Source organism: Cervus canadensis, chromosome 33, assembly GCF_019320065.1.
Source record: "Cervus canadensis isolate Bull #8, Minnesota chromosome 33, ASM1932006v1, whole genome shotgun sequence".
Classification (NCBI taxonomy): Eukaryota; Metazoa; Chordata; class Mammalia; order Artiodactyla; family Cervidae; genus Cervus; species Cervus canadensis.
This window is the reverse complement of record NC_057418.1, coordinates 36,744,269-36,760,140: the sequence shown is the minus strand read 5'-3', so window position 1 is coordinate 36,760,140 and position 15,872 is coordinate 36,744,269. Positions and strand designations below refer to the sequence as shown.

The following is a 15,872-nucleotide window of genomic DNA, read 5'->3' as shown; positions in this document are numbered from 1 at the left end:
TGTTGCTTGAGAGCACGCACCTAGAGTGTCACAGCTGAATAATGCTGACAAGTGGTTTAGGAAAACTTTTTTACAAGTCTGTAAATTTACTTTTAATGACTTTAAAGATTAAATCTCCAAGTTACCTATAAGTGTGAAAACCTGTTATGCCAATTTTATCAACTATAGGCAAACAGGACTTCCCTGGTGGCTCAGACAGTAAAGCATCTGCCTACAATGCGGGGGACCTGGGTTCAAATCCCTGGGTCGGAAGATCTCCTGGAGAAGGAAGTGGCAACCCACTCCAGTACTCTTGCCTGGAAAATCCCATGGACGGAGGAGCCTGGTAGGCTACAGTCCATGGGGTCACAAAGAGTCGGACATGACTGAGCGACTTCACTTTTCATAGGCAAACAGTAATAAAGGAAACAAATCATTCTAGAAAGAGAATATGCTAATTTCCTGAAATTTGAAAACTGATTTACGAAAGAAGTTGAGCCTGATTTTCACTGTGAGTGAGAAATGTCATCACGCCCATAACACCCACGCCCATGATGGGAACCCAGAGGCCAACCACCAGCAGCCTGGTGGGGTCACCGCGAAAGAGCGAGTCCTTTTTCACAGCAGCTGAAAAGATTCTGCAGGTGGTCGTCAGGGACCCACAGGACGGGCTATGCAGAGAGCTGCTCGGTGGGCGAGGGGTCTGTCAGGAGGGACGGGGACCCTGCGGAGCCAGGCACAGGCATCTGCACAGTGCTGAGGGCCCTGAATGCGACCCGGCTACTCACTTTATAACGGTCTATTTTACGATATGTGAATTACTTTTTAATTCTCAACACCCTCTCACAACTAGTGTAATTTTAAGGGTCTTTTCCATGACCACTATGTGACCACAAACAAATTTTCTCTTCCCTTAAATTTTGTAGAAAAGAAAACAAAAGAAAGGTTTACATTTCCTTTCAACTTTAAAAGCTATACAATTTAAAATCCTGCTTATGTAACTTTTGCTTTAGAAAAAAATTATTCAGATAAAGTCAAGCATGTAAGCAAATCTGAAATGTTAAAAAAGAAACTGACTTAGTTGATTTAAAAGTTATCGCCATGGTCATGGGCTGGTGCGGCCCTGCAAGTCGGCACTTACCTGGATCACCCCTTCCATCATGCTCACCATCTTGTTGACGATGGCCATGACTTTGTGCGTGCGTTCCGCGGGGCTGACGTCAGGTCTGTACTGGCTGGACAATACATACCGACACGCCATGTATAATACGTATGTAGGTGACAACTTAAAATGGACTGTAGAGCTATTAGTGTAATTTATAATGGCAGATAAAAATGAATCTTCAGCTGTGAAAAGATTTCAAAAAAGAAAAAAAAAAACATGAAAACTCAGATGAGGAAAAATGGAACAAGAAATAATTCACTACCAGTGGAATGTGAAATTACTCACAACTTTCCCTGAATTCAATGCTTGCAGGCAGAATCAGGTCAGGCCCGGGAGCATCCTGAGTTCTGAAAGGAAAGTGGCCATCTCTTAAAACCAGGTCACATTAGCTAAAAGCACCCCAACAAACAGTGCAGATTCTGCAACTATTTTTAAAAGTCGATACTGTATACAGAGCTTTGGCTCATTTTCACGTGGAGCCTATTCCAACATGCGGGTGAGGGAATGGGGGTCATCCCAGCCCGGCTGCTCATGGGTCAGCTCCTGGGTATCTGCTTCTGTCAGGAGAACGCACCCGACCACAATGGTTCAAGTGACAGGGAAAGACACCACCGGGAGAAAGAGAACGTCCAGACCTCGCTGAGCCTGAAACTGAGCTCTCACACGAGAGATGGAAAAACACCCTAACAGCCAGACACCGCCTGCCTCTCCCGGTCAAATCAGGTGGGTGGTCCCCACTGGGCCAGCCCGTGGCTGCGCTGCGTCAGCATCTGCCCAGGCGCACGGCGACGGCACCTCAGGGTGACTGAGGCAGCTGACCACAGGCTACGGGCCCGGCCCGGAGATCTGCAGCAGCTCCAGCAACAGCCTCGTCCCGCTGCGCCCGCCTTCTCCACGCACCAAAGACACAAGGGGAAGATACAACAGGAATCCATCCAAGCCACTACAGGCATCACAAGTAAAAACCAAAACCTTCTTTTCACAAAATTACATGCTTCCGAAGTTATTACCCAGTCTATGATTTATTAATTTGGATTTAACTCCACACTTCAGGTATAAAAATGCTCTTAGAAACATAATATAATTCTAAAGCTCAATTATTTTTAATACATCTTTCTTACACTGCCGTATTTGTAAACATCTATAACTGCAGACAAAGGACTTATTTTTCAACTTAATACCCACAACATGAACCTGGATAAAGTTTACCAATTTTTTTTAATGTTTTAACACTTCAACAAATCTAATAAAAATAAGGAACTTAAATTCTCACTGAAAACTTTAAAAAATGTGTCACTGATACTTTAAAAGTTATCCCCATCATTCAGAAAGATTTCTTCCTTGACTAAAATTAGTATTTAATCATTCACTGAAGCCTCTCAGATTTTATGACTAAACCAGTGAAGAGAACTAGAGATGTGAAAAACTGAGATTGAAACCAGGAAGAGCCACATTTCCATTACTGTCTTCATATCAACAAAGTAACACAGATTTATAGTTCAAGTAAAATTTTAGTAAGTCTTGGCAAAACAAATGACCTTGCAAGAAATTTAATTAAAATATATGCTCACAGAAAAAGTAATTTCTGACATACAATTAATCATCACATGGCTATTCTGATGCCATATTATCATACTACGTTTACTTATTAACTGTGTATATTTATTAATTTTTCATATCCTGAAGACTTTATGCCAATCAACCTACCCCTGCCCCATCTCGGTTATTTGCTTCTTCAAATGCCTGTGGGCTAAGAACCACGATACATACATCTCGATCACCTTATACCCAGATGGAGGTGCTCGGCACAGGACACCAACTCACCATCCTGAACATCTCACTCTAGAACACGCTACCAAAAGCAAGCACGGACACAGAAAGTAGACCACCCGTTATTACAGCTAAAAAACTGCAATGTAATTCATACTTAATTATAGAAAATTCACCAAAAATACTGAATAATAACCAAAAGCACACAATAAAATCGAAGTAAAAACATGAGGCTCCCATTGGAGTCTAGATATTTAATTACTGGGGTGAATGCTATTAAAATCTTAGGAGGCACAGTGCCCTCTGCTGCCAAGACTTCACAATTGCACAGGCTGCTTGTCACTCAACTGGTCCGAGAGCCCTGACTAAGGCCCTGGTTGCAGGATCTGTACTGGGAGGGCCCGAAGGGCTCCGCCAACAATCTCAGGGCCACCGCTGATGGTGCCGCTTCCACCTCAGCACGGAACTGAACCATCTGCCCTCCCACACCAAAACATCCATGAGTCACAGGGAAACAACTCCGACTGACTAAGGTGACACATACTTAAAAATCCTAAGAAAAGGAAGTAACAAAAGCTCCAAGCTCTCTGTTCAAAGGATTTACGCGAAAACACCACCAGCAGAAGAAACGACATCCCGTTTGTCAGTCACTGGAGCAGGAGACAGGGCGGGTGGGCACTCCGTGACTCCCAAACACATGACTTCAATGTCATTTTAAGCCTGAGCACTTCTAGAAATGGGTAAAATGACTAGGCTCATCTAAATATAAAAATTACCAAATTATTAAAATCCTCTAAAAATTCCCTTTGTCTATACAGAGTAGCTACCACATTTAACATAGAAACATTTTAATTCAGACTGCTTCCTATTTCACCTAGACATGGCCAAGGTATAAAGGGAGGGATACGATTGTTGATGAAGCATTTTCTTTTTTAATTTGATGACGTGAAAAGGAAATAACCGTAAGGTTCTGCCAACATCCCAGAGGTGTCAGCTGGACCTCGAGAGCGGACTCCTGACCCATCCCCCTCGGTGCCCCACTCTCCCCCGCCCTCAGGCACCCAGGGCTCGGCCCCACCTGCTGTCCTGCCGGCGGTAGTCCAGCTGCTGCTCCACGCGGACCATGGGCTTCACCATCCCTCGCTCAGCAGTGCTGGAAGCGGACGGCGTCCTGTCGCTGTCCAGCCTGGCGGTGCTCTGACCGAGGAGACATAGGCGTGTAAACAGAGCACGCGACCAACCGCGTGTGACACCTGGTGTCGCAGGGGACACGGGCGAGGCCGGGGGGACAGCACAGACCGGGAGGGGCCACAGCCGTGCACCCAAGCACAGAGCCCACGTCCCGGGCAGAGAGCAAGAAGGCGGCTCGGAACCCGCTGCTGGGGCGTGGGCAGAGAGGGCCCCTGCGGCGTCTGGACCCCACGCGCTTCCTGGGTCAGGATGCAGCGGAGAGGGCACACGCACAGTGTGAAGATGCAGGTGTCTGTTTTACTTGTGAGTTTTAAGAAAGGATGTGCAAGCTCACTCATGACAGCGCAAAACCCAGTGCAGAGCGCAGTGCAGAAACCAGCTCACTCGCTGCCCTTCATCGACACAGGAAGGACACCCACACAGCCACCCGCAGCGGGCACGGACGCCCCTCCGAGCAGTGCCTGTGGCCTGCAGCCTGCAGCCGGTGGGGAAGGCGACCGATGCTCGGAGGACCATCAGAACAGACCAGTACATTTAGGGGCAAAGTTCACCACAGCAAAAATCTCTGCAAGACTTCTCACCACACCCCTGTAGAAGCTGAGCGCAGGCACTGAGCCCGCCAAGCAGAGATTTACACTGTGCGGAACCCATCTCCCTACTCCTCACATCACCCCCAAATGAGGCTACACAGCCTGCTTTGAAAAGATGCTTTTCTGCATGTTGTAAACAGTGTGTAGTATGATTTTTATATTACAGAACAGTGACAGGGAAGTGGAAAGACCCAGCTACCCCATGTCCCAGCCACCAACCAACCCATGCCAGGAACCAGCAGCAAGACAGCAACTACAGAGAAGGAAAACGCCTGCTGTCTCAGGCGCCAGGTCGGGGTGGGGAGCCCTCTCCCCAGCGGTGGGCCAATACCTAGAGAAGGAAAACACCTGCTATCTCAGGCCCCAGGTCGGGGGGGGGCCTCTCCCCGGCGGCAGGCGAGGAGGGTCCCGGGCAAGCGCGGTGACTGCGGAGAGGAGGGGACGGCTGGGAGCTGGGACCAAGCTGAGGTCACAAGAGCAGCAGCCGTGACCTCTGGGGTGACCTGATCTGAGCGAGGAGTCTGGTCCCAGAGGACAAGGCTGGGACGCACGGCCCGGAGAGGAAGCGGAAGATCCCGGACTCTGCAGCCATTCCCGCGGACCACCAGATACGAGAGCAGGCAGAACGCCCACACGCAGGCCCCGCAAGGCCTGCACCACGCTTCCCTGCGGGGTGGTCAGCGGTTCGCCACTGCCGCCTGCTACGCTCACACAGTCCCATCGGCGACGGACAAGCACCCACCTTGCTCGGAGGTAAGGCCGTTCCACTGTGAACGTCTCCTCCTAAATCGAAAGTTGTCTCCTGAACAATTCTGTTGAGATAAAAAAAGAAAGCCACAGAATTAATAGCTCTCAAATGATCAGAGGCAGTCTCTTCTTCATAGTACAAATTGTTAAATATCCCAGTGTTCAAAGATCTTCAAGAAATCACTTTACTGTCAGAATGTGAATCGAACGAATAAAAAAAACTATACTAACTTTATAAACTGTTTTTTCCAACATATACTGAATGCTCTCAAGATCAGAGTTTTTAAAACTAGGAACACAAAATTGAAAAGAAGCATAAAAAAAAAGAAAAAAGCTCTTCCACTGTGCGAGTTTCTTAATTTTCCAGTATAACATGGACCCATGTGCACTGCATTCTGGGTATGTGAACAATTACAAAGTGACTCATCGTGACTTGGATGGCAGAGCTCATGATGACATGGTGTTCAGGGATGTGGGCGAGATGAACACGCGGGTCCATTGACACAGCACCAGACCGATCACCCCCCACTGATCATCAACACCAACTGTGATGTCCTGGGGATACCCCACCACCAAGGCTTTGAAGACAGGGACCCCAAGTCTGCAGCTAAGAACACACACACATCATGCATCCTTTGAAGAACCAGAATAAGAACAGCAAACGAAGACTGAGTGTAAATAAATGAGACAGGGACTAAAAAGACAACGGAAAAGCCCCTAAGAGACGGCTCTTCTAAAAGGTGAGCAAAACAAACCTGCAGCTAGACCGACCGAGAGGAACAGAGAGGACTCAAGTCAACTGGGAATGAGAGAAAAGACACTACAGTCAACACCACAGAGACACATCAGAACACACCACTACGAACAACAATGCACCGACTGGACAACCCGGAAGAAATGGATAAATTTCTAGAAACAAAATCTTGTAAGACTAAAGCATGAAGAAATAGAAAATCTGAACAGATTAATCACTGGAAAGGAGAGTGAATCAGTAATCAAAAGCCTCCCAACAAACTAAAGTCCAGGACCAGATGGCTTCACCGGTGAGTTCTACCAAACATTTAAAGAAGAGTTAACACAAATGCTCAAACTATTTTAAAACATAGAAGAGGGTGGGGGGACACTTTCACACTCACTGTATGAGCCATCATCACCCTGATGTCAAAAACAAGGCAGGGACACCACAAGGAAAGAGACTTTGAGGCCAACAGTCCCGCTGAGCACAGACGCGGACGTTTCAACAGAACACCAGCAGCCCAATATAACAGTGCAGTGAGACGCTCATTCACGAAGATAACGGTGACAGATCCCAGCAAGGCCAGATGGTTCAACACTCACAAGTCAATCCACGTGGTACACCACGTTAACAAAAAGGAAGGGTAAAAATCATGATCATCTCAACACACACAGAACAAGATTCCACTAAAACTCAACATCCATGCATGGGACCCCCGTGGTGGCCCAGTGGTGAAGAGGCTGCCTTCCAATGCACGCGGCGTGGGTTCAATTCCTGGTCGGGGAAGAAAGACTGACCCCACATGCCTTGGGGCAACTGAGCCGTGTGCCCCAACTAGAGAGGCCCGTGCTCCGCAGCCAGGAAAACCCGAGTGCCGCAGCAGGACCGCAGGGCCAGACAGAGGCTGCTTCCACACCCTGGCAATGGTGCCAGTGCGGCCAGGAAAACAGTTCCAATTTACAATGGCATCAAAAAGAATAAAGCACCTAAAGTTAACCAAGGAAGTAAAAAACAAACACACTGAAAATTTTAAGACATTCATCACAGAAATGGAAGAAGACACAAATAAATGGAAGATACTAGATATTTGTGTTCATGGACTGGAAGAATTAATATAGCTAAAATGTCCATTCTACCCAACGTGAGGCCAGAAACTATAAAACTGAGAGGAAAACACAGGCAGGACACTCTTTGACATAAATCACAGCAAGATCCTCTGTGACCCATGTCCTAGAGGAATGGAAATAAAAACAAAAATAAACAAGTGGGACCTAATTAAACTTAAAAGCTTTTTGCACAGCAAAGGAAACTATAAACAAAGTGGAAAGATAACCCTCAGAATGGGAGAAAATAACAGCAAATGAAACAGCTGACCAAGGATTAATCTCCAAAATATACAAGCTGTTCATGCAGCTCTATACCAGAAAAAAAAACACCCAATCAAAAAGTGGATGGAGAGACATTTCTCCAACGAAGACACACAGATGGCTATTAGAGACATGAAAAGATGCTCAACCTCATTCATTATTAGAGAAATGCAAATCAAAACTATAAAGAGGTATCATCTTACATGGTTAGAATGGCCATCTTCAAAAAATCTACAAACAATAAATGCTGGAGAGGGGGTGGCGGAAACAGAACCCTTTGCCCTGTTGGTGGAAATGTAAACTGATGGAGAGTCCTTAAAAAAAAACAAACTAGGAATAAAACTACCACATGACCCAACAGTCCCACTGCTGAGCATATGAAAAAACAAGCTAGGAGTAAAACTACCACATGACCCAACAGTCCCACTGCTGAGCATATAAAAAAACAAGCTAGGAGTAAAACTACCACATGACCCAACAGTCCCACTGCTGAGCATATAAAAAAACAAGCTAGGAGTAAAACTACCACATGACCCAACAGTCCCACTGCTGAGCATATAAAAAAACAAGCTAGGAGTAAAACTACCACATGACCCAACAGTCCCACTGCTGAGCATATGAAAAAACAAGCTAGGAGTAAAACTACCACATGACCCAACAGTCCACTGCTGAGGCATATAAAAAAAAACAAGCTAGGAATAAAACTACCCACATGACCCACAGTCCCACTGCTGAGCATATGAAAAAAGAGGAGTAAACTACTAGCTAACAGTCCCACTGCTGAGCATGAAAAAAGCTAGGAGTAAACTACCACATGACCCAACAGTCCCACTGCTGAGCATATAAAAAAACAAGCTAGGAGTAAAACTACCACATGACCCAACAGTCCCACTGCTGAGCATATGAAAAAACAAGCTAGGAGTAAAACTACCACATGACCCAACAGTCCCACTGCTGAGCATATAAAAAAACAAGCTAGGAGTAAAACTACCACATGACCCAACAGTCCCACTGCTGAGCATATGAAAAAACAAGCTAGGAGTAAAACTACCACATGACCCAGCAGTCCCACTGCTGAGCACATACCCTGAGGAAATCAAAACTGAAAAAGACACGCGTGCCCCAACGTGCATCGCTGCAGTCTACAGCAGCTGGGGCACGGAGACAACCTAGCTGTCCCGGACAGACGAGCAGAGCGGCTGGGGCACACACACAGCGGGGCATCACTCAGCCATACGGGGTGCATTCTGAGTCAGTGCTAACGGGGTGGGTGAAGCTACTACACAGAGTGAAGTGCAAGGCAGAAAAACAGTGTAGTGAAACACATATACCTCGAATCTAGAAAGACGGTGCTGAGGGACCCACGTGCAGGGCGGCAGTGGAGACAGAGGACAGATCTGTGGACACAGCAGGGGAAGCAGAGGGGGGTGTGCTGAGAGCAGTGCAGAAACACGCACGTCACCCAAGGAGAGACGGACAGCCACTGGGAACCTGCCGTGACACAGGAGCTCAAACCCAGCTCTGCGACAACCTGGACGGGGGAGGGAGGCTCCGAGGGAGCGGACATGTACACCCACGGCGGACTCAGGCTGACGTGTGGCGGAAACCAACACAGCATTGCAAAGCAATTATCCTTCAATCAAAAATAATAACCAAAAAACCAAGGTGATAGACACAAACATACTGGTGGTTACGAGAGGCAGAGGGCTTGTGAGTAGAGGGAAGGGGGTATCGTGCAGGGCAGTGACCAGAGTTCAGCGGTCATTAAGAGAGCAATGCTGAGTGTTCTCATATAAGAAATAAACTCCTGTAACTCTGATGGTGAGGGACAGCGCCTACATTTATTGTGACCATTTCATGTATGTGCAAATACTGAATCAGTACATCCCACACCTGAACTAGCATGTAATTATATCTCATTTAAAAAGTATACATAGATGTGTGTAAAAAAGACTACACGAGTTGCTTTCCTAGAAGTTTATGTAATGGTTTAACATTAGAATAATACTAATTTTATAAAAATGAGAAGTCTGTTCTATTTATGGATGTACATATAAGTATTGGTATAATCAACTACTAAGCAGTTTCCACTAGTTTTGCAGGAAAAAGATACTAGAGATTGAGTTTCACGGCAGCACCACCCTGACACAATCTCGGCTCATCTGGAGATGTGACTAGACTAGACACTGCAGCCCCGTGAAGCAGGACCCTCTGCAGCAGGAGGCCGAGTTCCCAGACAGACACACATCCCAGCAAGACTGCAAGACTGACTGTAACAGGGGACACAGGCAGCTTACAGAACTGCGTTTGTGACAGAGATGCCACAATGAACACCGTCGGAAGAGAGACAGCACAAAGCCTAGTAGCCAGCCCCGCTGAACAAGAGGCGTGGCGACAAGCGAGGGCAGGCCGAGGCCGGACGCCCCGCGCCGAGGAGCCGGCAGGAAGGAGAGAGGGCAGGCCGAGGCCGGACGCCCCGCGCCGAGGAGCCGGCAGGAAGGGGAGAGGGCAGGCCGAGGCCGGACGCCCCGCGCCGAGGAGCCGGCAGGAAGGGGAGAGGGCAGGCCGAGGCCGGACGCCCCGCGCCGAGGAGCCGGCAGGAAGGGGAGAGGGCAGGCCGAGGCCGGACGCCCCGCGCCGAGGAGCCGGCAGGAAGGGGAGAGGGCAGGCCGAGGCCGGACGCCCCGCGCCGAGGAGCCGGCAGGAAGGAGAGAGGGCAGGCCGAGGCCGGACGCCCCGCGCCGAGGAGCCGGCAGGAAGGAGAGAGGGCAGGCCGAGGCCGGACGCCCCGCGCCGAGGAGCCGGCAGGAGAGCCGTGGGCCAGGACACTCGATAACAACAGTTACTATCAGAGAGGACGTCTTCCTCCCAGCCCCGCAGACAATGAGCATTTCCTTTCCTGCCACAGGCCTGGGTCGCAGGTCCTCAGAGAGGCACTAGGTGGAGCCACAACACTTTAAATTCCTTTAAAAAGACTTTTATCACTGGAGAAGGAAATGGCAACCCACTCCAGTATTCTTGCCTGGAAAATCCCATGGACAGAGAAGCCTGGTAGGCTACAGTCCATGGGGTCACAAAGAGTTGGACATGACTGAGCGACTTCACTTTCTTTTCTTTCCTTTATCGCTAGTAACAGAAAAGGTACATACGCCTCAACAAAACCCTTAGTTGTCTAGATTCAGAACATTGTAACTTAAAGTATGGCTTTAGAGTATCAGCTAAAAGACAAAATTTAAAAAGAATTTAAAAAACCAGCCACAACTTCCAATTTCAAGACCTTTCTTTCTTCTTCTCTGAAATCAACCCAAACCAACACGAACCTGAACCAGACCACAAACTTTGAATTTTTAGAAATTAAATGACAAAACACACAGTCCACGGCTAATTCGCATCTGTTCCGGCATGATCACGCCCTCCAGAGTTCTCAAAGGTACGTGTGCTCTTACCCAGACTTATGTCTGGGGCCCTTCATGGTCAGGCCCCCGTCCACGGATCTCTTGGGGAGCGTGTGGTCCTGGCTGGGGTCCACGAACTTAAACACGTGGGACGCCCCGAACTGCACCTTCATCCCGCTCTGCAGCATCGTGGTCTCCGAGATGCGCTGCCCATCCACGTAGGTCTCAGCATCCATGCTTCTTGGCGTGACCGTGACCACCCCGTCCATGTTCGTGAGGTCACAGTGATGGGGCTGAATGCCTGAACCAAACAACTGGGAAGGAAGGAAAAGCCAAGGAGCTTCCGTCAAGCATAGAGCATTTAAAACTTAATTTTAAGACTCTGAGTCCCCCTTTCATGATAAATACAACCTAACAAACTCTGGATTCTTGGTGGTTTCAGGGAACTGCCCCCAAGAGTAAATAGTAAAACAGTAATTAAATACTGTCAGAAGAACTATTTTATTTTTAGCTTCCAAGAGCCTGATGCAAGGTGTACCATAACTGCATTAGCATACGGTCATCTCGAGTGCTTATGAGATGATAATGGATCCGTCCGGATGGATCGCTTGATCGCTCTGCTGTGGGAAGGATGGAGAAGGAAAATGACATGGGTCCTCAGCCCCGCGGCTCCACAGCTGAGCAATGAGGGCACAGAGAGTGCGCGGCCTGCCGAGCTTGGCCCCAGGAGGCGAGGGCCAAACGTCCTCACTCACAGACACTCGGGGCCTGGCCCAGTCCAGCCCGAGCACAGCGCTGAGTGGGCGTGACACCTGCCACCTCCCGGCGCCTCCCACTGCGTGTGGGACCCGAGGTGCTCTTGCTTGTATTCTCTCCTTAATCCTGAAGCACCCTATAAGTGCAGCCCCGTGTCCCGGAGAAAAGCAAACAGGCCAGGGCCCGGGAACGGCTGGAGGAAGGCCGCTCACACCGCAGCCGGGAGCACGCACGCTGTCCAGCACGCATGCCATCCACACCGACCGTCAAGCCGCTCTCCCAGTCCCGCCCCGGGACCGCCCGCCGCCCGCACACCTGGATGGAGCTGTCGTCGAACTTCTCGGTCCCCACCTCCGTGACGCTGAGCTGAAGGCGGTAGAGCTTTGGCTTGTCTCTGGAGTCAGAACCATCTACGGGAGGAGAATAGGCTTCACTGCGAGCTGAGGGCTCTCGCCACGTGATTTGAAACAAGCAAGCAAACAACAGGCGATCTTTGAAAAGACATACCCACTCTCAGTTCTCAGGGTTTCTTTTCAAAGAACTCCCCAGGTTTACATCATGCCATTTAACTAACTGGATACACAAAATACAAATGAAGATATGAATGTTGCAGTTTCTGTTTATTACACTACAAGGTACTAACACCAACGTTCCCACTAAGTTTTCTTATCGCGTAAAAAATGCTTCCCGGCCACATGGTCCCAGACCCATCTGGTGCTGAATGAAGACCAGGGAGGAGACAGGCGCCTCCCGACTGGGCCATCTCCCCGCGAGCCCAGCACACCGCCCAAGGGGGAAACGCGAGCCCTGGGCTCTCCTGGATCCAGGGGCAGACTCAGGGAGGCAGTCCCACGCCACCCGGCCGCCACCGGCTGAGTCCTGTAGGAACGGCAGTGAGGCGCTCACCTCCGTGGAGCGCAACTGGGGAGAAGTACAAATGGAGACTGGAGCTTTCTGTGTCATTTTAAACTTCCCGGAACCGCGGAGACGTTCCCCCTGGCTATGCATGAACTTCTCTGACCTGACGGGGTGGCCTGAGGGGCAGGGAGGAAGGGGAGGGGGACCACACGCGCTGAGACCCCTGCCCACTGAGGCCAGGCCGCTCGCCCCCGCATCCCGGCTAGCGCAGGTCACTGACTCCAGCCCCGGCGCACTGGCGGGACGGGCCTCAGCCCCGACATGGCCGCGCCAGGATGTGGTCCTGGGCCGGACAGCAGCCTCACGGGTCCCCGCCGCACCAGAGGCTCGCTGACTTCAGACCCACACCAGAGCACACACAGGATGATCCCAGCTCTCACAGACCACAACAGCGGGAACACGGACACACAAGCCGTCAGGACGGTCGCTGACTTGTGAGTGCACACAGTAGCAGGCTGATGACAGGTTTCCTGTCTGCGAGCTCCTGCAGCAATCCTGAGATCAGGCGAAGAGGAGACCAAGCCGGGTCCACAGACTCCGCCACAAACAGACCCCGCACAGGGCGTCCCTGTCGGAGGCGGCCGCAGCGGCGGCCTCTTCTGAGCCATTCTGTCTCACCTCCGAGTGCTGACCCAGAAGGAAGCAACCAGTGTGTGGGGCCTTCCTGGACTGGCCGGTTCTGTCAGACCTGCCAGGGGTGTGTTACTCTGCTGGCTTTCAACACCTCGGGCAGCCCTGGGGTCAGTCCCGGCTGAGAGGCACCGTCAGCCCTGCTGCCCGCCGCTGCGGCCGCTTCCTCACCCCCCACCCCCGAGCTCCCACAAGGACAGTGTCTAAAACAGTCTCTTTACATCTGGCACTCAGCGCGGAGCGTGGGCCACAGCGAGCATCCCGTAAAGACAGAATGGGTTAACACTGAGTAACTACTAACTAAAAATGAAGAGAACAGAGTAATGCAATATGGCCACACAGAATTACACTAATGAATCATAAAGAAAGCAAAAGAAGCAAATTAGTGATCAAGAACAACTGTCTCAATTACAATGCTTAAAAAAAAAACAACAGAAGAACAAGAAAAATGTGTTTAGCGGTGAAAGAAAAATGCAGTTGCTTTCTTCTTAAATTCTGAATGCTTCTGAAGGGCATCTTGTGAGCTAATAAACTGACAATACAAACTTTTTTACACGGACATTACAGTCACGAATTTAGAAACATAGAAAGAAAGCGAGCGCTGCAGACTTCCCCATCCTCTCCTTTCTCACCACTTCCCTGTAGCAGAAACCGGCCAGCAGACGAGCAGAAGCCACCTTTCCGAGTCCCTCCTTTCTCACCACTCCCCAGGAATAACACGAGAGAGACACCTTCACAGGTGCGTCCTGAGTACCCCAAACGGGGGCCACAGATGCCGGAGACAGAATGGAGCCCGGGGGCCATGGGGAGAATCAGAAATGGAGGCAAGGAATGTGCAAGTAGCCAACTTCTCCTCGTTGGTCCGAGCCCCCCTCCTCGGCAAAAGCAGTCATCTCAAGGGCCAGACACACACTACAACTGTTGCTTTTCTGTAAACAGGGATTCTGTAAACACTGCTTCTGCCTGGAGGGCGGGAGCACCCTTCTCCCTTCAAGGACAGCAGCTCTGGCATGGCCCGAAGGCGGAGGTAAGTCCTCCTGAGGAACCTGACCACACACACCAGTGCTTCTCCCAGAGCTTTCAGTTTTGTTTTTTTTTTTTTACATTTTGCACTTTTGTTGTTGTTCAGTCCCGCCCGACTCTTTGCGACCCTATGGACTGTGGCACGCCAGGCTTCCTTGTCCTTCACCATCTCCCGGAGCCTTGCTCAAACTCATGTCCATCGAGTCAAATAGGTATGTAACACAATCATATGGTTCAAAATTCAAAAGGCACAAGTCCAGGTGAAACATCCTCGTCTCCACCCAGAAGCAAACCTGCAGCGTCTACCTTTAGCAGATGGAACAACCTGATACCCAGATTCTTCCTTTTCTGGTGCTCACACACCTGTTAGAGACCCACTCAGGGCTACCAACAAGATGCATAAAACCCGGTCAGACGTCCAGCACCTGACTAACCAGCGTTTCCTCTGAAATTCACGCTGAGCTGCATTTGCCAACTCTGCCACCACAGCGCCGCTACTGCGCACTCCGCCCTGCACGCTTTCGTCGCCACCCCCAGCTGTGAGCGCGAGCAGCAGAGCCCACTCTGACACGGCCTGAGGGCCAGTCCAGGGCGCCTGCACGCTCACTGACGGCGCGCCCACAGAGCCAGCTCTGCCTCTGCCCCGACCACCTCCTCTGGGCGCCGGCTGGACAAAGGGCTGGGGTCCTGTCGGCCACCCCGCGCGGATGGAGGGAGGGGGACTCGCGCACGTGAGGAGGGCTGACCGGGACCACGGCCCAGGCGCCGTGCTGGACACCGGAGACACCCCATGAGGAAGCGAATGATGTTCGTGTGCTCAGAGAGCTCACACTTCAACAAACCAAGACAACAGTTAAGAAACTGTCAAAAAAGAAATGTGAACCTTACTGAAACATGACTATTGAGAATATTTTCACTAACTCTACTGGAAAAAAAAAATCCAAAAAACTAAGTCTCCTCAAATAGAACTGGCATAAAAACTAAGAACACTTTAGTAAAGTTGATGACTATATCATACATATTTTTGGTACATGCCAGGTTAAAAAAAAGAAATGTATTTGTCTCTCCATTGTTTCATTATTTTACATTATGAAATTAAAAAACATAGGAAAATATTAAAGAGTCCTTTTCAGGAATAAAATAACAACTGAAACATGTCTAAGACTCTATTTATGTATTATATCAAATCAGGTGATAAACACTGGGTTTGATCCCTGGGTGGGGAAGATCCTCTGGAGGAGGGCATGGCAACCCACTCCAGTGTTCTTGCCTGGAGAAGCCCATGGACAGAGCAGCCTGGAGGGCGCCGTCAACAGGGTCCCACAGAGTTGGACACGACTGAACAATGAAACACAGCACACAGCACAGGTAATAAACACCACTTGTTTCTGTTTTTCTTTAAGAAAAGAACAAAACCCCCCAAACTCCAAGTTTGGCTGGTATCTGATGAAAACCTGTTATGATCAGTTGGAACAAAGTGAAGCAACGACAAAGTGACAAAGATGCTAAAAGGTGAATAAGCTTTATATATGAGAATGTATTTGACTGTTACATTCGACATGCAAAAAATGACATTTAAAATATATAAACAGACCAAAAAAATAA

The 15,872-nt window shown here is 49.5% G+C and overlaps 1 protein-coding gene across 4 annotated transcripts in view; it reads right to left on the bottom strand.

Annotated features, from left to right (window-relative positions):
* AFDN (afadin, adherens junction formation factor) overlaps window positions 1-15,872 on the bottom strand; it is a 121,386-nt gene that overhangs the window by 51,733 nt on the left and 53,781 nt on the right. For all 4 annotated transcript variants that reach the window (XM_043457438.1, XM_043457435.1, XM_043457436.1 and 1 more), the window contains 6 exons: window positions 12,012-12,106; window positions 10,992-11,254; window positions 5,438-5,507; window positions 3,993-4,111; window positions 1,430-1,491; window positions 1,121-1,326 (listed from right to left, as the gene is read on the bottom strand). In XM_043457438.1, the coding sequence (XP_043313373.1) occupies window positions 1,121-1,326; window positions 1,430-1,491; window positions 3,993-4,111; window positions 5,438-5,507; window positions 10,992-11,254; window positions 12,012-12,106 (815 nt within the window). The remainder of the gene's footprint in view (window positions 1-1,120; window positions 1,327-1,429; window positions 1,492-3,992; window positions 4,112-5,437; window positions 5,508-10,991; window positions 11,255-12,011; window positions 12,107-15,872) is intronic.